This window comes from Mytilus californianus, unplaced genomic scaffold (genome assembly GCF_021869535.1).
Source record: "Mytilus californianus isolate M0D057914Y unplaced genomic scaffold, xbMytCali1.0.p SCAF_4, whole genome shotgun sequence".
Taxonomy (NCBI): domain Eukaryota; kingdom Metazoa; phylum Mollusca; class Bivalvia; order Mytilida; family Mytilidae; genus Mytilus; species Mytilus californianus.
The window spans coordinates 33312666-33338770 of NW_026262690.1; the positions used below are offsets into that span (position 1 = coordinate 33312666).

The 26105-nt window shown below is 34.3% G+C and overlaps 1 protein-coding gene across 2 annotated transcripts in view; it reads right to left on the reverse strand.

The window, feature by feature from the left end:
• Positions 1-7428, reverse strand: part of LOC127737932 (HHIP-like protein 2) — a 29823-nt gene extending 22395 nt beyond the window's left edge. The window contains exons 1-3 of one of the 2 annotated variants that reach the window (XM_052248892.1): positions 6313-7428; positions 3850-3935; positions 2941-3125 (exon numbers count right to left, since the gene is read on the reverse strand). In XM_052248892.1, the coding sequence (XP_052104852.1) occupies positions 2941-3125; positions 3850-3935; positions 6313-7323 (1282 nt within the window). In that variant the 5' untranslated portion in view covers positions 7324-7428. The remainder of the gene's footprint in view (positions 1-2940; positions 3126-3849; positions 3936-6312) is intronic. The other variant, XM_052248893.1, reaches the window with a different exon arrangement.
• Between the last annotated feature and the right edge of the window lie 18677 nt (positions 7429-26105).

The window sequence follows — 26105 nt, forward strand, 5'->3', positions numbered from 1 at the left end:
AATTTCTTACAAATGTATCATACTCTTTGAAAATGTTTTACTCAATACGTATTAAAGAACTAAGGCATACTTATTTTTTTGTATAAAAAAACCATGACATACGTTTTTCTTCAGTGGTCTGTAGAATTTTAAAATCATATACTTAGCGATTACCACCGTTTTACGTAGAGAAGAGCTGCACATATACACAACAGTTATTGCAATATTGTATAGATAAGGGCAAGCACATATAAATAGGGGCAGGGGGCAGGGGGGATGTGGGAATATTAAACATTTAAAAAAACATAGTAGAAAAGGGAAGAGGATCCTTGCCCAAAGCGCCTGTGATTACATTACTGGTATAATTAAATTCCTATTAACAATGGGTTTGTTTTAAGAAAGCAATAAGAGGTTCTTTTCTGTTTATAATTCAATTCAATTTAATATTTTATTTACGTCTCACCTTATGCATACAATTACACAATACATACATTTTTATACATAAGCCAATCTGTACAGATTTGTGAGAGACGATAACAACTAAAACAACATGTATATACATTAATAAATACTAAACTATACAATTAACATAAGCGCTTAAGAACTGTCTAACTAACTTATTTCCTCATTGTTCATCGTTCTTTGCATATAATTAAATCTAAATTAATAACTTGACATCGGCCTATCATACGACACACGAAAACGATTGACGAGGTTTGGACAAGCATATTAAAGGGGCATTAGCTACGAGTTATAAAAAAATAAAATATGATTTTTTTTTCGTTCAATCAGTAATGAAAGTGAAATAGTGAAATAATAATTCGCTTTTACAGCCAGTTTGGTTCAGTTTTGTCAAAATAAGCAAAGAAATATCGCTAATGAATTATTCACTTGCAAGTGAATAATTCGACTTCATTGAATCCTTATTCATGTGAACTTTAATTGATCCCTGTAGCTAGAGATGGATTATACGTATGAACTAGACGTGTTCAGTTATTGAATGGAAAAGACTGTAAAGACTGGAAGTGAAACAATTCGATCTAGAAAACTCATTCTTATACAGGTAAAAACGATTATTAACATATTTTTAACCGATAATATGAAATCAAACAGACCTAGAAAAATACAATTGCACGAGTTCGCAATCTATTTATATCTATGTTTATGTTTATATGGGGTTATATGACAGTCTTCGGATGTCACCTTGATGGTTAATAAATGGCGTCTGGACTAAAATACACACGAAATGCTGATACATAAAATCGAGTCTATGCACCTTAAGTTGTTTATTTTAGACTTTTTATAATTTGGATATGCGTTTTAGTATGTTATAAGTCGAATGTAAGAACTTTAGTCAAATCAGTGAACATGAATTTGACAGCTAATGCCCCTTTAAAATGAGTCGGAGTAATTTTTTTTCTGAATCCATTCGTATTTTTTAATCTCGATCTGTAGATGAACAAAACGTATATAAAAGAAAATACTAAAAATCGGTATAGGAAATTATCACTTGGCTCTATAACAGCATAATAGATAACAACAACGAAAAAAATACAAATTATACCATATTAGAGAATACCTATAGTTACTCGATGACCGATAAAAGTACTTAAACTGCTGATAAGAAGTCGTGTCAGTCTACATGTAGTATCGGTTGTCGTACTTCACACAGCAACATCTTAAGTTGTACAAGAAGATATGTGCAATGCCCAACAGTGCGTATGCAGAATTTTGTTTTATTTGTCAAAACTTTTACTAACTTTTATCACAAATATAGATAATTGTTATTAAAGGATGATTCTACCTATAAGAATTAAATAAAGTCTCGCCTAATATTTTACGATTATAATATAATAAAACTAATCTGTTTAGGAAATGTCCTTAAACCTTTCTGTTTACGATATAAGACTTATTGATAAAGATTATATAGACAGGTATGCTGTTATTGTTCAATCTTTCCGTCTGTTTGGGTGTTGGTTTTTTTTTCTTTTTTTTTGCTGATAAAGCTTAAGTCAATCTTCTTTTTTTAATAATATAGTTTTTTTTCTGCATTGAAATACTGTACAAATTTATTCAAATTATACCTTCTTGTTCTGTCTATGTTGTTGTTGCAAAATATATATCCATCGAAACAGTGTGTGACGATATGATTTTAGTTTTTCTGGATTTTAAGAAGTACTCTAAGCTTGCTTTCTGTCTCTTGAATCAGTTTTTGATGGGTATTGTTTAATATTGTTTTTTTACATGTATTTGATCTTTTATTCTGGTATAATAGTCATGTGATTTTTCTGTATTGATTTTTACAGTACGTATTTTTTTTTTTTTTTTTACTTTTTGTTAATCCACCGATCGAAATTAAAAGGACTAGTGAGAAACATGATCAGTTCCTTGATGATCCGGGTTTGTTTTCCGCTAAGGAAAATTGGTATTGATGACACATTCTTTGTTTAATTATTTTTTAACATTTCTGCTTTCTGGGCCCTAGAGCTTGTAATGTTGTACAGATAATTGCATATTGTTGAATATCGTATGTTGACTTCTAGACGTCTTCTGGTTTTTGTCTCGTCATATTTCTGTGTTAACGATGTATAATCTACAACCCTTTTTATCAAAATGTAAAGTTCCTCTCCTCGTGCAATAGTATAAAAAAAAAACCTTGACATTTTTACCCTCTTTTCACAAGTATTTCTCAGTGTACAGATACTTGTCTACTACTCTTGTTTAAGTAGAAGAAGATGTTTTATTTCCATTAAATGGGATCACAAAGAGCATATTACAATATAAGATATTATGTATGGAAAAATATGAACAAACAAGTTAATTCAGAAAGTTATATTTCCCAGGATGCATTATAATGTATTTCATTCGGGAGTAGAAATATTGGTTTCGATCCTTTCCACAATGCGTTAGAAAGCTCATATGTGATTTACTTAAGAAATCTTAATCTTTAAGTTAACTCGCCTGTCACTGGATCACCTCTGTCTTTACCACATCTCCATATATTTCTAACACCATAAGCATATATTTCTGGCCTAAAATTTGGAATTCCAACAAAAGGGTTATCAGCTGGTATCTTGTATGCTATATTTGGACCGTGGGCCTCTGTGTTGATATCTAGTCTTAGTACTTTACCAAGAATCGACGATCTACAGAAGTAAAAATGGGTAAATGTATGTATCTATCGAGAATTCCAAATAACGCAAAATCACTTTATAACTGTATAACATCGCAAAACAGTTTAAACCTATAAAATCGTTAAGTTTAATTAAATAATTATGAAAATCAAACATTTTCAAATCTTAATTACAATGATAAAGCTGTAAAAAAAATAATGCATCGAAAATTAAAAATAGATAGATATAAACTACCAGGGGGTAAGTTCACATGTAACATCAGTTTGTTTTAACGTAGAATCTTTATCTTATAACAAAAACGATCATCACAATGCTATATACATTAATCTAATTATCAGGTAAACATATCAATCTCAAAAAGAAAAATATAAAGTAAAAAAAAAAATGCGTTAAATTCAAAAAGCATTCTGATCGTATGCACCCAAAATGAAAAAGCAGTACAATAACATAATTACCTGGTTGTTATGTGTTTGAAAACTTTTTTCGTTTTCTTCCCATTATTCGATTCATTTATTCGTCGTGATCTTGACACTTTTCAACCAAGAACATATAACAGAATTATAAAGCAGTCAACCGGTATAATAAAAAAGTTCAAACGTCTTTTCATGAGGAAGAATAAAAAAAAAGGTTTAAAAAAATCCTATTAAATGTAAGCTGTGCTAAAGTAAGTTAGGTTTCTTGGTTGTGGGTTACTGAAGAAATCACATACAAAACTTTCTCTTTTAATTCTACCTACGTATTCTGAGAAAATCCCTGAGGGTCACCACCACTCCCTCCGTCTCCGACAAATAAATAAAGATAGCCTTCATCACCAAACATTATCTGTAATAAAAGCTTTACATGTTATTTTAATGGTGATTATTTTTATATATGATGATTAGAAGAGGATTATCATGATAATGAGAATGAGCTGTTGTGGATTCATATATAATGGCGCAAAACCTTGTACTTATATATATGTCAGTCTTTTCGGTTTCCAATTTATATGGTCCTTTGGCTTAACTAATACCACATACATACATGAAGTTACAGTATATTTCTATAAAATTATGTATATAAGTAGTTTGATTTCAGATTGAAATTTTACAAAAAGCCAAAATGACCCTTTACGAAGATTGTTGTTCTGTGACATGATTATCGAAGCTGTCTTAGGACTCGGCCATCTTAGAAATTGTCCTAAGTGTAGGACAGCAATTGTTGTACAAATAAAGTAAACATTTATTTGTATACCTGTTATTTGTATAATTGTTGGCTCATTGCAGGATAAGACTTTTCCAGTCCTATGCCCGAATATATTATAGTGAAAATAACGCCAAATTTTTAATTAATCAATAAGAATATCAAAACAATGCATATTCATACGAATTTATAGGACAGTAACTGTTTTATCTTCATTAAACACATGCATAAGTCACACATTTGGCGACCACATTATACACATGCATAAGTCACACATTTGGCGACCACATTATACACATGCATAAGTCACACATTTGGCGACCACATTATACACATGCATAAGTCACACATTTGGCGAACACATTACAGACATACATAAGTCACACATTTGGCGAACACATTATACACATGCATAAGTCACACATTTGGCGAACACATTATACACATACATAAGTCACACATTTGGCGAACACTTTATTAGTCTTGCGTATTTTAGACATTGTTAGAAGAAAGGTGACATTTTGTATTTCTTATTTTTGTCTTCGTCTTCAATACCAGTTCAGAGATGCGCCTGTAAAAATATTGAGTCAGGGGTTATGTTTTCAGAAAAGACGCCCCTCCCCCATTTAGTGTCAAGTAAAAATGCTGTCGAAAAAATTGAAAAGGGCTGCCGGTTTTCTGTTGTTTTTCAATTTTTTTAATTTTAGAAAAAAAAAGTTTATAGATATTTCAGATATTTCAAAATATAAAACGTGAAATTTATTTTTCATTGAAAATTATCAGATAACGAAAAGAATTAAAAAAAAACTTTGTGTGGCTTTTAAAACAACACACCAAGTTCCTCCTCCTCTTACATATATTGATAAAACATTTGATCTTACATGACTCTTTATCGTAACACAAGTTATTAAATCATCTTTATTACATTCATTAGCTTATATACTTTTCATGTCATACGGGAATAAAGATATATGTTTCGTTTTAACTACTCTCAAATTGCAAAACGTTTTGTTGAACGTTTCAAAGTTTGCTTTCTGCTTCGTTTAAGAATAATTTAGTACAGACTTATTAAGCTTGATAGGTTCCCATGGCGTAAAGATAGATAAAACATTTAGTGCATCTGCTATAAATCAATTTACATACTTTTTCTAAGTACATAGTATCTAAAGTCAATTATTTTTGCACCTGGTGGTGAGTATTAAATGACCTGCCACACAAGGAACTTTGTTTCTTTATCTAATATCAAAATAGGGGGAAAATTAGGCTCAAAAGTCTGTCTACTTGTAACAAATATATATATACACATTTCAGTGTATGTAATACTTTTAAAAATCTAAATTCCTACAAGGCAACAGAGTGGTAAAAACAGCGTTTGTGCATGAATAGTAGACTACTTCGTTTATCCATTATCATATATGAACTTTTGAAAGTGTGTTTCAAAACGTGCTTAGTTATACAATCTGACAAGAAGAAAAATTATAATATCACGAAGAAAAACATGAGTTGTCAGTCTTGAACTCGTGACATGTATCGTTGTCGTATGTCCTTATGTTGTTATTGAACAAAACATTCGTGTGGAAAGGCACTTCGGGAATTTTCACGATTTCTATAATTTATATAATTTCCAGTAGGCTGAACAAACTGCACATACACCAACTCAAAACTACAATATTTTTTGATCATGCTGTTTTAAAGTTGTTAAGATTATTATTATACATGTTATATGTTTAATCTGCACGACTGACAAATGAAAGACACTTTTTCACGTCTGTCTTGGTTATATCAGTAAACGTACATGTACACGAATTTTGACAAGCAAAAAAAAAATGATATCTTGCATATATATGATGCTTTATTCCTCAAACAGTCGGTTAAACAACAGACTGAACTCAGAAGCGTTTCGTATTTAAACGCAACATGCAAACATGTATAAAAAATTAACAATGAATAATTTTGTAAGAAAATAAACACCCCAAACATAATATATCCTTAACCCAGGTAGGAATAAATTTCAACATACTTCTCCTCCATTGTGGTTCCAGTATGGTTGAGGTATTTCCAGTAGCACTCTCTCCGAGGACACATTACCAATGTTAGGATCATTGTTTGAAACACGGAATTCACTGATTCTGACCAGATGATTGTTCGAATCTAGTTTATTGTTATACGTCGAGTAATAAATGAAAAATCTCTGATTATATTTGAAATCAGGATGGAATGCTATCCCAAGCAAACCTCTTTCGTCACCATTGTTTTCTGTATTTAATGTTTTGCTCGATATATCAAGGAATAAATTTTGAAGCCTCCGTCCATTAGGGTAATATATATGGATATACCCCGAAACCTCTCCAACAAAAAGTCGATTAGTTCCATCATTCGCATTGCGTACAAAAACCGGATTCTTAAGTTTTTCTGCTAGTTCTTCCATACATATACATCCAGGCGAGGTAACTTGTTTAATTGATATTTTGTTATTAAGCACATCGTTCGACAGTAATTCGGGATAACAATAGTCCTTATCAACTAGTTCCGTCTGTTGACAGAAAAATGTCCTGTTTTTTGACGCGGCTTGTAAAAGATTTTGGTCTTTCGACATGTATTGCAGCAATCCTCTGCAGTTGTCATAGAAATGCTCACAGTAAGGCTTACACAATCCTGGAAAATCTCGGGGATTAAATGTAGCTTCCGCATCGTAAATGTGGGCTGCATAAGGCGAACACTGTTGGCACAATAACTCTTCAACTATTTTTGAACATTTATTCCACAAATTTGAAGTCTTCCCAATTATGTCGCGAATTCTTTGGTATTCCTTGTATTGATTGAGATCTTTGTTCGGTGTACAACAACTGAATGAAGAATAATTGGCACAAAAATTCAATTTTGTCTTTGGTTGAAACGGAGGTTTATAATCCAGACATTGAGGGTGTGATAATACAAGTGTTAATCCTTTTAAAAATAGAAATGTTAATATAAATTTGTTATTAACGTTACAACAGTTGTATATCATTTTAATCCACGACACAGATAACATGTACACTGCGAAATGATTGACATTTATACGCGAAGTGTATGACGAGAAGAGTTGATGATTTGTTATTTTGTAATAGCGGATGTACTAACTGTAAATACTAGAAACTATTCAGGTTTTTTATCCCGATTCGCACAACTGACTCTTTCTATTTTTAGATTTTTTAACAAATATAACAGTCAATGTACAGTGAAGCATTGACTTTAAGTGAATATTTTCAATAAGTTATAGTTAAAGATATGTTATATATTTAACACCTCAATGAAATTAAAAAAAATTTAAAAAAAAGACTGCATACAAAATTAATCAAACAATGCAATTATAAATACAAAACCGAGCTGAATTTACTTTTGTTGAGTAAAACATTCTGCTGAGTGAATAAAACAATAGAACTGACATATAAGATCATATAATGCATTGACTAAAACATTCTACACTGTATCTCCGGTCGTAAACATTAACCAAACTTTCAACATTCTATCGATTGCTTTGAATACATTTCGAAGCAAAGTCTTCATAAAAAAAAGAAAAATACATCAACAAGAAAAATCTGAAACATCATTTCTTACGGAATGTATCGAATGTTTTGTTTTTTTATGCAGTCCTAGCTCCTGTCAATCTCCAAAAATAGAACATTCTCTAACGAAAGCATTAACTTTTAATAAATCAATCTGACGCAGTCATCTCCTTCCAAACATAAGTTATTCTGACATACAATCTCCTATCAAATGTACTGAATAAATCATGTTGACGCATCTCCTAACAAATATATTTAAAAAAAAATCATTCCGATGCACAGTTTTCTCCAAAATATATTGGATAAATCATTCTGACGTATCATCTCCTACCAAATAGATCGAATGAACCATTCTGTACACCATATTCAACCAAATATATTGAATTAATCATTCTGACGCATCATCTCCCACCAAATGTATTGAATAAATCATTATGTCGCATCATCTCCTTTCAAATATATTGGATAAATCATTCTGACGCATCATCTCCTGCCAAATATATTGAATAAATCCTTCTGATGCATCATCTCCTACCAATTATATTGAATAAATCATTCTGACGCACTATCTCTTTCCAAAAATATTGAATAAACCGTTTTAATGCATCATTTCCTACCAAATTATGGCAAATATATTGAATAAATCTTTCTGACGGACCATCTCCTTCCGAGTATATTTATTACAAGTGTCAGTCTGACGCGCGTTTGATGATATATCATCTCAGTCCTACTCCACACAAGTGATGTCATGTTGACCATTGTGCATGTTTTATTGTGTTGTACCTTATTAGAGAGGAGGGGGGAAAGGATGCAAGAAAGTGTGGATGAACGTGTCAAATTTTGTATTTCCCGAAATGACCATGTGATTAAGAAATCATGAAAAATCTTGAATTTGAACTTTGAACTTGAATTTGTAATAGAATGATGCCAAGGATCTGAGGTCGCCTCAGTCGAAATAAATATGAAATAAGGGGATGTGGTATGATAGCCAATGAGACAACAATCTACAAGAGACCAAAATGGCACAGATGTCAGCAACTATAGGTCACCACATGGCCTTCAACAACGAGCAAAACCCATACCGCACAGCAACGGTCTGATTTTTGTACAAAAAAACAAATAAAAACCAAATATGATACATAGTATTAAAAACTACTAAATTACAGGTTCCTGGCTTGGGACAGGCACATACAGTATGTATCGGGGTTAAACATTTTTGCGGGTGCCTAACCTCCCTCAGCTATTAACAGAGGGTACCTCTTCATGAAAAATCAACGAATCTAGTAAATTAACACCACATAAACAGATTTTACAGCGTGTGCTTGTTTATATACCCCTAGAGACTATGCTCTCAGATGTCATACGAAAAATATCTACACCGTCTTATGTATTTCTATGTATAATGTTAGCTATGATTCAAGTTAATGTTTCCTAACCAAAATAATCTGCAATGGTTTACTTCGACTGGACAACTTCTTAAGCATTTTCGTCCTTGTTCTATCTGTAGGGCAAAAATCGAAAGTGCAAAACCTGAAGCAAACTGTTAAAGTGTTGATTATTTACATGACATCAGTTTTTTATCCTTAAGTGCTTACGAGGATTTTTGGGAGAATCAATTCCGAATCGGTTTTTCATTCCCCTAGAGACCACACTCAAGAGGCCGTACATAAATACGAACACAATAAAATTGAGAATGGAAATACAATACTTGTATGTCAAATTTATTTATATAATATAAACAATATATCATGATAATGTCCAGGATAACCTCATCAAGATTCATGTAGTACAATGTTAACAATATACATGTATATTGTTCCCTAGGTTTCCGAATTTTGATATTTGTTCTAAGGGCAGATTCACGGGCGAAGACGACGATCGACGAACAGCGAATCATTGTTGATTATCTCCACCGCTTAATTAAGATTGGGATAATAAACACTGAGTTATAATATAATGTAATGTAATCATTTTCCATTTAAAAAAAAACAGGCTATAGGAGTGTAGTATTTTTAATCTGGAACACACTAGTGCTACGTATATGTATGAAATTAAACCAGAGAAGTTTAAGAAAAAAATCTCTAATAACAGAATAATATGCAGCAAAGATTCACATTTTTAATTAAAGTTTTTAAGGTAAATGAAAACGAACTTTATTCGGACATAAACATTTTATTCCAATGAATCAAGAAGACTGATGCTTACTATGCGGTATGGGTTTTGCTCATTGTTGAAGGCCGTATGATGACCTATAGTTGTTAACTTCTACGTCATTTGGTCTCTGGTGAAGAGTTTTCTCATTGGCAATCATATTTTTTAAGTCCAATCATCCTATGCAGAAAAGGCTTATGCATCAATAAGATTGAAAATTTATAGTAGTGGAAAATGAATGATGATTTGGGGTTAAATTCGTCGATTTTTAATAAAACATCAACGGCAACTGGGAAATTTTAATATTTATTATATTATTATATATAGTTCTATTGAAAATATCAAAACATGATTGTATAAGTAAACTGACAAAAAATCATGACCTTAAATTACTAATATCAAAAATTAAGAATTTATCATAAAAATCTTCAAAAATAGGAAACCGAAAACTTTATCAGATGTAACGCTGTTTGAAAAATAACAAACATAATTGTATACGGAAACTGACAAAAGTTTATGACCAGAAATTACTATTTTGAGTCAAAACCTAAAAAAAATTATCATGAAATCTCCGAAAACCAGAAACTGGGAAATCTGTCAAAAGTAATGAAAAAAATTTGTTTTTGTCAATATTTTCCAGAATATAAACTGAATAAGTTGAAATATTTAAAATCTCCTATGACAAACTATATCTATGCTATACATCTTAGTTTAAATCATTTCGTACAGCTATGTAAATAAATTTCCAGAGCCTGATAATTTGCTTGGAGAAATGATTGTTAATACATATTAAGTCGAGTTATTAGAACTGTATTATTTTTGCAATACAGAATATAGCTAGTAGATTCAGATACAAGATATAGAATAATATCTGTAAGATAATTCGGTCACTGAAAATTAATGTGTATGTGTATGAAAATAAGGAAACGTGATTGCCATTGAAACAACTATCCCGCAAGGTTCTAAAATGACGTGAATGTAACCAAGGACAATAGCGGCCACAGTTCACTTCGAATGACGAGATCTGACATGATACCAGAATGCCGACGTTTTTGATTTAATTGACAAGTCTGTGCATCATTGGTCAAGGTTAAATACTAAAGAACGAGGACCATGATCCCCAAATACGTCGGCTCATATTCGCATCACCCCCTGTTTGTCAGGGGAGTGAAGATTAACAATTTCTGGATCATAAAACAGTTAAGCTCGAACTGGTACCAATTCAGAACCGGCCACTCATGGTAGACACGAGATGGTCTCATCAGAACTTCCTGCGTTAACACAGGAAAGTAAAAACCTAATATGATCCGACGTACAATACAGGAAAGGTTCATAACCCCTTATTCTTGCCACGTTAGTTGGTCTATACACACTCATAAAAAAAAACCCATACCGGTAAAAAAAAACCTTAGAAAGTCCATTTCCAATTATACTTTGGGGAAAGAGCGAATTTTGTACGATGATAGGAAAGTTTCAACTCGCCCTTGAATGTTGTTTAAGTAAATGTGACCAGCAATGATATTTTCAGGCTTATGGAGGTACCAGGGTCAAAATGAGTTTTTTGCATTTTTATGAAGGATAGATAGATTCAAAACACTCAGACAAGTTATTTTACTATATTCTTCGAAATAACAGAACAATAGTCATTTTTGTTAGTTTCGATTTTATTAAAAATTTTCATTTTTTTTTTCAATTTATCACATGTATGTTCACATGTTATAGTTGCTATGTCATATTGTTTGTATCCTATATCGGATACGTGAGTTCCGTCAAACCTACATAAATTCATTTCTCTAGCTCGGATATTAGGATGATGAATAATACAGTGTCCGTCCTTCAAGACATAATTGTTTATAGCAGAGTTTACTCTTTTTCGAGATCGTTCAATAGCTTTTCCATCTATTCTTTTGCACCATGCCAATACCTTCTCATTAACATTTCGCTCCACACGATGCGAGTGTTTAGCCCCGTCACACTAGACCAAGACCATGAGGATCCCACTACAATCTATAGAAAAATAAGATCGCGGTGAGATCGTAGTATGGTCGGCTTGAATATTCAATATTTCATAGTTTTCGCGTTCATACCACGACCTTGCTATGATCCTGATAAGACCCTGCTACGATTCCGCTACGATATTAACACATTCTAGTTACGATCTTGTGACGCTCATGTTACGTCTAATAGTCTAATAAGACATTACCACGACTTACACGATCTCTGTACGCTTCTACCAAGACCTTCCTGATCGCATTACGATCTCAATACGAGTCTACTACGATCGAACCACGACTCCACTACGTTCACTACACTCTAGAATATGGCTCCATCAAATAATTTCTCAACCCAAATGCGTCGTCATCCAAGATGAGGTATGGCATGTTCAGGTAGTCATTAGGTAATGGATCTGACTTTGGAAATCCAATAGTATTATCTTCCAAACACTCCTTTGATTCTGACGTGTTGTAAATCTGGGCGTCCGACATGGAACCATATCTTCCTACATCTATCCATAAAAAAATGTAGTCTGCATCCACCAAGGCAAGGAGTACTAATGAAAAAAAAATCTTTATAGTTATGAAACAAGGATCCGCTTTAAAGCGGGCTTCTAATAGCAACGTGCTTTCCATCGAGTGCGCATCAAGCGTGTTGCACGTTTCATCTTCTCTAAAGTTATTCGACAATAGCTCGCCATTCGTTTGGTTTCGTTGAACATAATATGACTTCATCTTTATATTCCTGTACAATTGCCTAGCAAATCTCAGAAATAAAAGTACTTATAGTATTGTGCGCGACTCTGAAATCGTACTGAAGGGTTGGATACCTATCGCCAGAAGCTGAGTGCCTAAAGGTAACAGCAACTTTCAGTCCGAGATCTAGTTCCTTTCTGAATCGGGTGTCTATCTTCTGATTACGAAGACTTAATCTGTTCAAAAGTTCATCAAAGGTTTCTGGAGGTATCCTTAAAAAATTTAAGAATGACTGTTGATCATCCATTCTTAATTCTTTCCAAGTCGGTCGCAATGCCCAAACTGGAATCTTCTTTCAACAGAAAGCCAAGGGCGCACCCAACAAGACCTACTCTGTCTAGTATGTCTTCTCCTTCTAAAAGTGTAGCATGACCAGCCAAATCGGTACTGTACATATGATTTAAAGATTGCAGAAGTAAGTTTTGCTCATGTGTGTACATGATTGAAATACAAATTGCAAATTTTAGGGGGGCGCACGCCCGCCACGCCCACGCCTAAATCCGCCCCTGCGTAGTAGTATCGTAGTGAGGTCGTACTAAGGACGGCAAGCGCGTAGTAGCTTCATACTATTGTCCTTCTCATCGTAGTATAATCGTATCAATATCGTAGTAGAAGCGTAATAAGTGAAATCTTTTCCATTGGCTTCCCGATTGCACCACGATTTCCAATACGATGCCAATACGCCCATACCGATCTTACTACGTCCTTACTACGTCTTTCTTCCGCTTCTTCTACGACTAGTTTTGGCCACGACTGCAATACGAATGTTTTGAGCATGTTCAAAGTGGGTCGTTCAAAGATATCTTATAAACTATATAAGATATCTTATAAACTATATGAGATATCTTATAAAGTTTATTAGATATCTTGAAGTTAGAATAAATAGTAAAACGGCTTGCCATAGATATGTTTTATAATATAAAAAGAAAGCAGTGTAATCGTGAGCTATAATGAAAGTTAAGGACTTAAATACGAATAAATTCTAAATATGCAACGGAAGACCATCGACTTGATAATATCGTCCTTTTTGTCATATCAGTAGCTCGTCCTATTCGAAAAGAGTGAGAACGAATGTGAAATGACAATTCACAAAAACCCAAACATTTTTGAAGGAGGGAACAAAATTGAATATTTGTTAAGTCTTTTAAACTTTCCAGACGTTGGTCGGAATCATACATGGGCTTGCATCTGCTGTGGGCACAGTTCCGGAACTTCTGACAGACAGGGAATCAGCAAGATAATTCAAATGACCTGGGATATGTTCGGCTTTAATTAATATGTTAAATTCCAAGCAAGCCAATACAAGCTTTCTGACCAGGGACATAACGCTAGGGGACTTTGAAGACTTTTTATTGATTATAGAAACCACGCTCTGATTATCTATGTGAAATAAAATCTTTCTTTTTTTTACATGCCCCCACCCCCTAAATGTTCAAAGCTACGACTACGGGGAACAATTCTAGAAAGGCGATATCGGTTAAAATTCCAGAAAGTACCCAATTGCAAGGTCAACACACATGGGCCCAATTTCCCTTCATAATAAATACCTAAACCTTTTTCGCAACCACCTGCACTGTCGGTGAACAATTCCAGATCAGAATTAGATGACCAGAACTTATCAAGAATTCCGGTGGCACCATCGTAATTTGATAGAAAAGAGTAACCAAATATTAAAGTTTTCTTTCATAACCTTTGTTACTCCGGTTCTCTGGTGGGGCATACGCAAATTACGAGTGGCATCAATTAATCTACGACAAAAGGCTCGACCCGGGACAATTACTTGACATGCAAAATTGAGTACGCCAATCAATGATTGCAATTCCCGAAGGGTGTTTTTGGATCTATTTAAACAAAATAAAATTCTGGTTTTTAGCTCCACCATTTTCTCTTCGGGTAGTCGCATTATCATGTTGATGGTGTCAAATTCTATACCAAGGAATACCAACACTTCCGTTGGCTCAACCGTCTTTTCCTCTGCTAAAGGAATCTCTCATAGTCTACAAGAATCCTGAAAAACCTTCAATGTATCATGGCGCTGTGAAGTTTGTGCTTCGCCACCAAACAAAAAGTTGTCCAAATAATGTAAAATATTATCCTTTTTTTGGACTGTTGTTGAAAAAACCAATGAAAGGCGGTAGAAAATGATTCAAAGAGCGCACAACTAATGGCAGCGCCCATTGGGAGGCATTTGTTAAAGTAATATTGATTTTCAAATTTGAACCCCATCAGATCAAAATCACCCTGCGAAATCTTATAAATAAACGAAATGCAGATTTTACGTCGCACTTAGAAAGGAGCATGTTCTTTTTCAATCAATGAACCATATTGACTGCGTCGTGTATGCTGGAGTCTTTTACAGAACAGTACTGTTTGTCAATAAAGTCATTAACAGAGTTATGTATGGGAAAGGACAAATTATGAATCAATCTGAATTCTGAACTTGATTTTTTAGGGATAACCGAAATGGGAGAAACCCGAATGGTGGGGAACAGGGGTTTTGATAAAGGGCTAGCTACCCTACCCAAGTTTTAATTTCTTTCAAATGTTTTTCCTTAGCGATGGCTTTCTTCCCAGAATTTATTTCCAGAGGGAGTCTCGGACCGGAATATTTTAGTTTAAAACCGAATTCGAGTCCTTGAATTAATTCCCGTGCAACATCTCGATGGAGGTAATTGACGAGAGCTTTCTTTACTTCGTCGACATTGCCGAGTGAATATAAATGTGTGTAACCTAGGTTATTGTTCGACGAAATCTGCAAACCCCTAGGACCAGGTTGTAAAGTCATTGCATCAGAAATTCCTCTTGAACTGCCATGTATGTTTTCCTCGTTGCGTCGTAGACTTTCTTGTGGTGTCTCTTGCTGGATCATGAATGGAATGCATGGGGCTGCTGATGATTTGAGTCTGTCATGATATTGATCACCGGTCCATGAGCCACTGACAAATTGGAAGCTGTCACTGTCCTTGAAACTGGTACATTGTGTTCAGTTCTTTGATACTTGAATTGCATTGTTCTGTGATCTTCGAACATCCATGTCTGATGAAGATGGAAGTGCTCCTCGTGCTGTTGGCACCGGATCGAGTGGTCTCTGTTTGCCTTTTTTTTTAAGTTTCTTGGCTGGTCCTGGCTGATTCAAATCCTTTCTTGGAAGATTACGATGGTTTCATATCTAAATATTAGAATATGAAATGCGGATGTCGTAGATTTTTTGACGATTGTCTTTTTTCACTTATCTACAAGAGTGGTTAGTTCAAGGTAAGGCTGAAGAGTCATGTGATGTGCAATTAACGGGAAACAAGATACGGATCCGAATGATGCAATATATAGTTCTTTTACGGAAAAATAAAGAAATTAATCAAATCTCTTTCATTAAATTGCTTTATCTTAAAGATGAGATAAACCGTAATATCTGTAAGATAATCCGGTCACTGAACATTAATGTGTATGTGTATGAAAATAAGGAAATGTGATTGCCAATATGAAAAAAACTATCCGGCAATGTTCTAAAATGACGTGAATGTAAGCAACAATAGCTCACTTTAAACAATAAGCAAAACCCATACTGTATATAAAAATCAAAGTACTGAAGTACTGAACATCGGATGACTGCAAGTTCTTGTGGATGGTCACAAAAACTTGTCTCAGAAAAAAAAATCACATCTCTTTACCTGAAAGTGAGGTTAATTTACAGATATAATTTTTTTTCTTAGACAAGTTCGTGCGTTGATGATAAATAAATGACAGGGAATTTAACCTCACCGTAAATAATATGATATTAAAGTGATACAAATCAATATACTCTGGTTTGTTGTTATATATTATATTAATATTTGTATATTACAGTTACATGTATGTATAATTTTCATCGATTTGTATATCATTCTATTCTACTATATTAATAATAGTGCAGTGCAAGTGCATGGTGGACACTCTTCTGTAATAATTCGATTTTTCTAATAGATTGGATTTGAGTAGGCATTCATATTTTCCCGCCAAACTTTCAATCTCCCATGCAGAGTTATCGGTCCTTGAGAGAGAGCGAGGACCGATAACTCTGCATGGGAGATTGCAAACGTTTTTGAGATATTTTTCCGCATGCGTAAACACACATTTTCTGTTCGTGTGCATAGATATTAAAGATTTCTTACTTATATATATATATATTTCTAACGACAAAACATTTTCATATTATTAATTTATTTTCTAAAAAAAATATTTTTAGGAGTATCCATTGACAAAATGAATTTATAACAAGAGATAAGGAATGTTATTTTGCACTCGATAATGTCTTCGTATTTATCATGTTTATAGATCGGTTACAATCCCAAAAAAAAAGTTACGTAACGGAAATCTAGGCGACAGCAATACACCGGAATGCCCTCACGGTCATCCAATGTAATAAAGAGAAGTGGTATGAAAGCCAATGAGACAACTATTCACCACAGTTCAAATGAAGTAGATGTAAGCAATTATAGGCCAGAAAAAAACATACCATATAGTCGGCAATAAAAGGCCCCGACATGACAAAATGTGAAACAATTCAAACGAGAAAACCAACGGCCTGATTTATGACAAAACAGTAAACGAAAAACAAGTATGACAGACAACCTATATATTGTGTATTCAAAGTGAGACATTTTCATAAGACAACATCTTATCAATGAATTAATTGTGAATATGTAATTATCATCATTACATGTACTTATATTAATATTAATGTATACATGAAACATGATTTATTCTAACATTATGATTTATGTTTTGTTATATTTCCTTTTCAGTTTTATAAAATTTTATAACTAATCCTCAATAAATAAAAATGATTTTTTTCAGCATCTAATTTAGTTACATACGCACACACACATACACAAACCCAACCCAAGGCTAAGCTTTGATACCTCAATACCCATTTTAAACAGATTTTTTAATCAGTTTAAGATACACAAATTAAGTCTCCCGAAAACATTGTCCATGTTATCATTGATCAACTGTTAAGTACGAGTTGTATGGATATTATTATTTTCAGTATGTGCATGTCTCGCCAAGCAATTTCTTCATATGTCAACATGCGCTGGTTTTCTCGTTTTAATTGTTTTTCTTTTGTTCATTTCGGTGCTTTTTATAGCTTACTATACGATATGGGTTTTGCTTATTGTTGAAGGCCGTACAGTGACATATTGTTACCTCGTTTACGCCATTTGGTATAAGATGGATAATTGTCTCATTGGCAATCATACCACATCTTCTTATTTTTTATGGTACAATTTTCGGCCACAAAGTTTACTTTTTTAATTAGCATAGTGTGTAATTATTATATGATACAACTAAATGATGGCGAAAAGATGAAAAGATGAAATTTCATATTATAGAAGGCAAATATTTCCGCTCAACAAATGGTCTTTATCCGTGTCGGTGTAAGCGAATATGAGATCTGCGACGGAGATTGAAGCGTCTCGTGCATGATAATTGCTATTCGATATTGTGAAGTGATGTTTATATAGATATATCCAGATATCATATATTTTCGGGATATATAGTAATGAAGAAGTCCGTTCGTCTGTCCGTTAGTTCTTTCCTCTGTCCCACTTTGACGAAATTATGTAAAACTTTAACCGAATATTATTCACAAAATATTCTTAAGAACCTCTTATTTATTTTCTTCATCTGAATTATTTTTTTATGTTTGCTTCCATATTTCATTTCATTATAATACATTTTTAGAGGGTATGGTGATGGTGGTTATTGTGGTTTCTGCTGTTGGTTTGATATGACAGGGCATTTGTTGCTATTGTAAGAGGAGAGAAGATATATGTGGTGATGGTGGGGATGGTGGGGATGGTGGTGATTGTGGTTTCTGTTGCTGTTTTGGTATGACCTGGTGATTGTGGTTTCTGCTGTTGTTTTGATATGACAGGATAATTGTTGCTATTGTAAGAGGAGAGGAGGAATATGTGGGTCGTGATTGTGGTTTCTGCTGTTGTTTTGATATGACAGAATACTTGTTGCTATTGTAAGAGGAGAGAAGGTAGATGTGGTGATGATGGTGGTTGTGGTTGATAATTGTTGCTATTGTAAGAGGAGAGAAGGTAGATGTGTTAATGGTGGTGATTGTTGATTCTGCTGTTGTGTTGATATGGCAGAGTAATTGTTGCTATTTTAAGATGAGAGAAGGTAGATATGATGATGGTGGTGATTGTGGTTTCTGCTGTTGTGTTGATATGACAGGGTAATTGTTGCTATTGTAAGGGGGGAGGTAGATGTGTTGATGGTGGTGATTGTGGTTTCTGCTGTTGTGTTGATATGACAGGGTAATTGTTGCTATTATAAGGGGTGAGGAGGTAGATGTGTTGATGGTGGTGATTGTGGTTTCCGTTGCTGTTTTGATATGACAGGGTAATTGTTGCTATTGTAAGATGAGAGGAGGTAGATGTGTTGATGGTGGTGATTGTGGTTTCTGCTGTTGTTTTGATATGACAGATTAATTGTTGCTATTGTAAGTGGAGAGAAAGTATATGTGTTAATGGTGGTGATTGTGGATTCTGCTGTTGTGTTGATATGGCAGAGTAATTGTTGCTATTTTAAGATGAGAGAAGGTAGATAAGATGATAGTGGTGATTGTGGTTTCTGCTGTTGTGTTGATATGACAGGGTAATTGTTGCTATTGTAAGGGGGGAGGTGGTAGATGTGTTGATGGTGGTGATTGTGGTTTCTGCTGTTGTGTTGATATGACAGGGTAATTGTTGCTATTATAAGGGGTGAGGAGGTAGATGTGTTGATGGTGGTGATGGTGGTTTCTGTTGCTGTTTTGATATGACAGGGTAATTGTTGCTATTGTAAGAGGAGAGAAGGTAGATGTGGTGATGGTGATTGTGGTTTATTCTGTTGTTTTGATATGACAGGAAAATTGTTGCTATTGTAAGAGGAGAGAAGGTAGATGTGGTGATGGTGGTGATTGTGGTTTCTTCTGCTGTTTTGATATGAGAGGGTAAATTGTTGCTATTGTAAGAGGAGAGAAGGTAGATGTTGTGATGGTGGTGATTGTTGTTTCTGCTGTTGTTTTGAAATGACAGGATAATTGTTGCTATTGTAAAGTGAGAGAAGGTAGAGGTGGTGATGGTGGTGATTGTGGTTTCTTCTGCTGTTTTGATATGACAGGGTAATTGTTGCTATTATAAGGGGTGAGGAGGTAGATGTGTTGAAGGTGGTGATTGTGGTTTCTGCTGTTGTTTTGATATGACAGGGTAATTGTTGCTATTATAAGGGGTGAGGAGGTAGATGTGTTGAAGGTGGTGATTGTGGTTTCTGCTGTTGTTTTGATATGACAGGGTAATTGTTGCTATTATAAGGGGTGAGGAGGTAGATGTGTTGAAGGTGGTGATTGTGGTTTCTGCTGTTGTTTTGATATGACAGGGTTATTGTTGCTATTATAAGGGGTGAGGAGGTAGATGTGTTGATGGTGGTGATTGTGGTTTCTGCTGTTGTTTTGATATGACAGGATAATTGTTGCTATTGTAAGAGGAGAGAAAGTAGATGTGTTAATGGTGGTGATTGTGGATTCTGCTGTTGTGTTGATATGGCAGAGTAATTGTTGCTATTTTAAGATGAGAGAAGGTAGATATGATGATGGTGGTGATTGTGGTTTCTGCTGTTGTGTTGATATGACAGGGTAATTATTGCTATTGTAAGGGGGGAGGAGGTAGATGTGTTGATGGTGGTGATTGTGGTTTCTGCTGTTGTGTTGATATGACAGGGTAATTGTTGCTATTGTAAGGGGGGAGGAGGTAGATGTGTTGATGGTGGTTATTGTGGTTTCTGCTGTTGTGTTGATATGACAGGGTAATTGTTGCTATTATAAGGGGTGAGGAGGTAGATGTGTTGAAGGTGGTGATTGTGGTTTCTGCTGTTGTTTTGATATGACAGGGTAATTGTTGCTATTATAAGGGGTGAGGAGGTAGATGTGTTGATGGTGGTGATTGTGGTTTCTGCTGTTGTTTTGATATGACAGGATAATTGTTGCTATTGTAAGAGGAGAGAAAGTAGATGTGTTAATGGTGGTGATTGTGGATTCTGCTGTTGTGTTGATATGGCAGAGTAATTGTTGCTATTTTAAGATGAGAGAAGGTAGATATGATGATGGTGGTGATTGTGGTTTCTGCTGTTGTGTTGATATGACAGGGTAATTGTTGCTATTGTAAGGGGGGAGGAGGTAGATGTGTTGATGGTGGTGATTGTGGTTTCTGCTGTTGTGTTGATATGACAGGGTAATTGTTGCTATTATAAGGGGTGAGGAGGTAGATGTGTTGATGGTGGTGATTGTGGTTTCTGTTGCTGTATTGATATGACAGGAAAATTGTTGCTATTGTAAGAGGAGAGAATGTAGATGTGGTGAAGGTGGTGATTGTGGTTTCTGTTGCTGTATTGATATGACAGGAAAATTGTTGCTATTGTAAAGTGAGAGAAGGTAGATGTGGTGATGGTGGTGATTGTGGTTGCTGTTGCTGTTTTGATATGACAGGGTAATTGTTGCTATTGTAAGAGGAGAGAAGGTAGATGTGGTGATGGTGGTGATTGTGGTTTCTTCTGCTGTTTTGATATGAGAGGGTAAATTGTTGCTATTGTAAGAGGAGAGAAGGTAGATGTTGTGATGGTGGTGATTGTAGTTTTTGGTGTTGTTTTGAAATGACAGGATAATTGTTGCTATTGTAAAGTGAGAGAAGGTAGATGTGGTGATGGTGGTGATTGTGGTTTCTTGTGTTGTTTTGATATGACAGGGTAATTGTTGCTATTGTAAGGGGGAGGAGAGGCGGTTTATGTGTTGATGGTGGTGATTGTGGTTTCAGTTGTTGTTTTGATATGACAGGGTAATTGTTGCTTATGTAAGAGAGGAAGTAGATGTGGTGATTGTGGTGGTTGTGGTTTCTGCTGCTGTTTTAATATGACAGGGTAAATTTTGCTATTGTAAGAAGAGAGGAGAGAAGTAAGATTCGGTGATTATGATGATAGTGGTTTCTGCTGTTGTCTTGTTTTGACAGAGTAATTGTTGTTTATGTAAGACAGGAGGAATATATGGTGACTTTGGTGATGTTCGTTTCTGCTGTAGTTTTGATATGACAGAGTAATTGTTGCTATTGTAAGAGGAGAGGAGAGAAGGTAGATGTGGGGATTTTGGTTATAGTGGTTTCTGCTGTTGTTTTGTTTTGACAGGGTATTTGTTGTTAATGTAAATGAGGAGGACGATATGGTGATTTTGGTGATATTCGTTCATGATGTAGTTTTGATATGGCAGAGTAATTGTTACAATTGTAAGAGGAGAGGAGAGAAGGTAGATGTGGTGATGGTGATGATTGTGGTTTCAGTTGTTGTTTTTATATGACAGTGTAATTGTTGCTAATGTAAGATAGTATGTAGATGTGGTGATTGTGGTTATTGCAGTTTCTGTTGCTGTTTTGATGACAGGGTAATTGACAAGGAGTTTTCAAATAGTTTCGGTCATGTAACAATTTTTGTAGATCATGTATTACTGATAATTTTTGCTGTTTTCCATTTCTTCTTATCTATTAGTTTTCAAATTAATAGGTAAAAACTAAAAAAGTAGTAAAAAAATCGTTATTTTATATAACGGCATTAACTCATTTAAAGAGTCGTCTGATAATTTTGGTGGAATAGACAGGAGGTTGATATCGATATTTTGAGCATCTGTACAATATCATATTCTCTCTTTCTAATGTGGTTTTCAAGATACATGTTTTAGAAAATAAATACACATTTTACCCTCATGTTCGATTTTTAGCCATGGCGGCCATGTTGGGCAATTGGCTAAAAAAACACACACTTTATACTAGATACATTAAGAATCATTGAGTTAAAGTTTGGTTAGTGGTTTCAGAGAAAATAATTTTAAAAGTTTAGGACAAAGACGAGGACGGAAACTAAGTGATGGCAATATCTCGCATGGGCCTTTTTGCCAGGTGAGCTAAAAATGAAGGTGTCATCATGGTATTTATGATTGATATCAGATATATGACCAGTCCCCTCCTGAAAAATGAACTCATTTCGAATTGTTTCTGATTATCAAACTCATACAAGGTTTAGATGAGTGGAAACCTTCATATAAATTTGAAAAAAAAACCCTGGCAACAAAAAAATAATGGGATATTTTTACGTGTCCCTCCCTAAACCTAGTCTTTCATCCCAAGTTTTCTGATTATCGAATACATCTGAGGTTTTGATGAATTGAAGCGACCATACAAATTTGAAGAGCATCCAATGAAAAATTTAGTCAGTATCCTAGTAACAACAGTGATGCTAGAAAGGCAAGACAAACTAACAGGTCGGAGATTTAAATAACACCCTCCGAAACTTAGTTGCAAGTGGTACAATAAACTTCATTTAATGCATTATTTTATTTGCATTATATACCATGAAATAAATTTGATTAAAAGATCCACAACAAACCAAATATAGTGATGAAGATACATAAAGAGTCACACCTGTACCTGAATCGCCAGATTGATAATTAAGACTGTAGAATCAACATTTCAGGGCAACAACTCCAAAACGGGATGTCAAATTTTCAGAGTGGATAGATCTTGTCATGTTGATCATTTTTGCAGTTAAAGCTTCTAACCTAGCTTTTTTAAAAATAATAACAGCAAAAATACAAAAAAAAAGGAAAAAATGTATATTTCAGGGGCAATAACTGAAATCAGTCATGTCAGAAAAGCAAAATAAAATTATATAAGGATGACAGATTTTTCTGAAATTTTCAATGGTTAATCGATCTTGTTGTGCTGACAATTTTTGTAATTTACAGCCAAAATATTGGATTTTAGGGCAATAACTCCAAAATAGGTCGACAGATTTTTCTCCAATTTGTATGGTAGTTACATTTTGTCGTTCTCGTCCTTTTTGCGATTTACATTTTTAACCCAGTTCTTATAGTTTTCACGATAAGATCCAACAATTGCTAAATATCGGGGAGGAAATCGATATTTTAGGGGCAATAATTACAAAGGAAGTTGTTAGATTTTTTTCAATTTAAACTATTACCTTGGCACGGAAATGCCACAAAAGTAAAAAATAACTAGAGGCTCTGTGGTTTTGGTAATGATGTAAAATAAGGTTAAAATCATAATAAATAGTATTAGATACCCTAATAATGATTGAGGCCAAGTTTGATTTAATTTGGCCCAGTAGTTAAATTAAAAGCAGGTCACCCCATTACTATTGTAGTCTTACAATAGTTACTGAAGACCCCTTATCATTATTTGAATTAGTATTCAAGTTGTGACCATTTGAAATTGTTTTTTTACAATGTTCCCATAGACTTCTATTACAGTAAACCCCTATGTTCTATTTTTAGCAATAGTGGCCATGTTGGTTGGATGGCAGGGTCATCGGATACATTTTTCAATCAAAATAACCTTTTGAAAATTGTGGCTAAGTTTAATTCTATTTGGCCCAGTCGATTAAGTGAAGATTTTTGTAAAAGATTACAAAAATTTAAGAAAAAATGTTAAAAATTGACTATAAAGGGCAATAACTCCTTAAGGGGTCAGTTGACAATTTTGGTCATGTTGTCTTATTTGTAGATCGTAATTTGCTGAACATTATTGCTGTTTACAGTGTATCTCTATCTATAATAATATTTAAGATAATAACCAAAAACTGCAAAATTTCCTTAAAATTACGTATTCAGGGGCATCTCCCCAACAAGGGGTTGTCTGATTCGTCTGAAAATTTCAGGGCAGATAGATCTGAACCTGATAAACATTTTTACTCATTGTTAGATATGCTCTAAATGCTTTAGTTTCAGGGATATAAGCCACAAACTGCATTTCACCTTATGTTCTATATTTAGCCATGTCGGCCATCTTGGTTGGCAAGCGAGGTCGTCACGGCAGACACATTTTTTAAGCAAGATACCCCAATGATGATTGTGGCCAAGTTTGATTTAATTTGGCCCAGGAGTTTCAAAGGAGAAGATTTTTGTAAAAGTTAACGACGATGACGGAAGACAACGACGGACGACGACGGACAACGGACGCCAAGTGGTGAGAAAAGCTCACTTGGCCTTTTAGGCCAGATGCGTTAAAAACAGCATTTCCAGGGCAATAACTCCAAAACAGGTTTACAGATTTTTTCCAAAATGTTCAGGGCAGATAGAAATTGAAAATTTTTTTCTAATTGCTCTAGTTTAAAAGATATTAACGAAAACTGGAGTTTGACCACTATGTTTTATTTTTAGACACAGCCGCCATGTTGGTAGGTCAACAAGGATGAAAAACACAAACTTTATAGTTGACATCCTCAAGATAAAGATTGCAGGCTTTGGTTTAAATCCATTGAGCAGTTTCAGAGGAACAGATTTTTAAAGAAAAGATTACGAATGACAGACAACGGATGAATGAGGGACACAAAGTGATGGCAAAAGCACACATGAGATAATAAAAAGATACACAACAGTTTATCAAATGTCTTTCAGACTATACAGATAATTATGTTCTTGATAATATTTGACAGGAATGACAGTTTAAACAAAAGCTAATAATATCAAGTCAGTGGTTTTAATTTAGAGCTAGCATACATGATAGGGCCTTTTATAGAAGACTATATGATATGGGTTATTCTCATTGTTGAAGGCTGTACAGTTGCCTATAATTGCTTTCATCCACTTCATTTGAACGTTGGTGGATAGTTGTCTCATCGCCAATCATACCACATCTCTTAATTTTTATAAGTTCTGGGTTGTTGAAATAATCTCACCAGGGTTGAGCTCTCAGAAACATGTTTAACCCCATCCCATTCTGCATGTGCCTGTCCAAAGTCAAGAGCCTGTAATACAATGGTTGTCAAGGTTGCTGCCTGTTACATTTGTTTTTTGGTTTATTGTTTTGTCATAAATCGGGTCGTTGGTTTTTTTCTCTTTGAAATTCACATTTTGTCATGTTATGGCCTTTTAGATCTGATTATGCGGTATGGGTTTTGGTCATTTTTGCTTAAGATTACCTATAATTGCTTAAATCCACGCTAATTTGACTCCGTTTGGAAATTAGTCTCATTTGCAATCATACCACATCATCTTATTTTATATTACCAACATGAATTTGTCTTCACACAGACATGCAATTTTATTTCACACAGCTGCTTGTCCTGTCTAAAAGATACTATCTCTTGCAGACTTGTTCCTTTATTCATACAAGGCCGACTTCATACAGGAACTTCTAAGGAAGAAAGAAAAGAAGTTAGCAGTATCCTTTAACTTTACTTTCCGCTATATAGATGTTCTCTCACTAAATAATTCAAAATTTGGTGACTTTGTTGAATGCATCTATCCCATTGAACTTTAGATAAAGGATACAACAGAT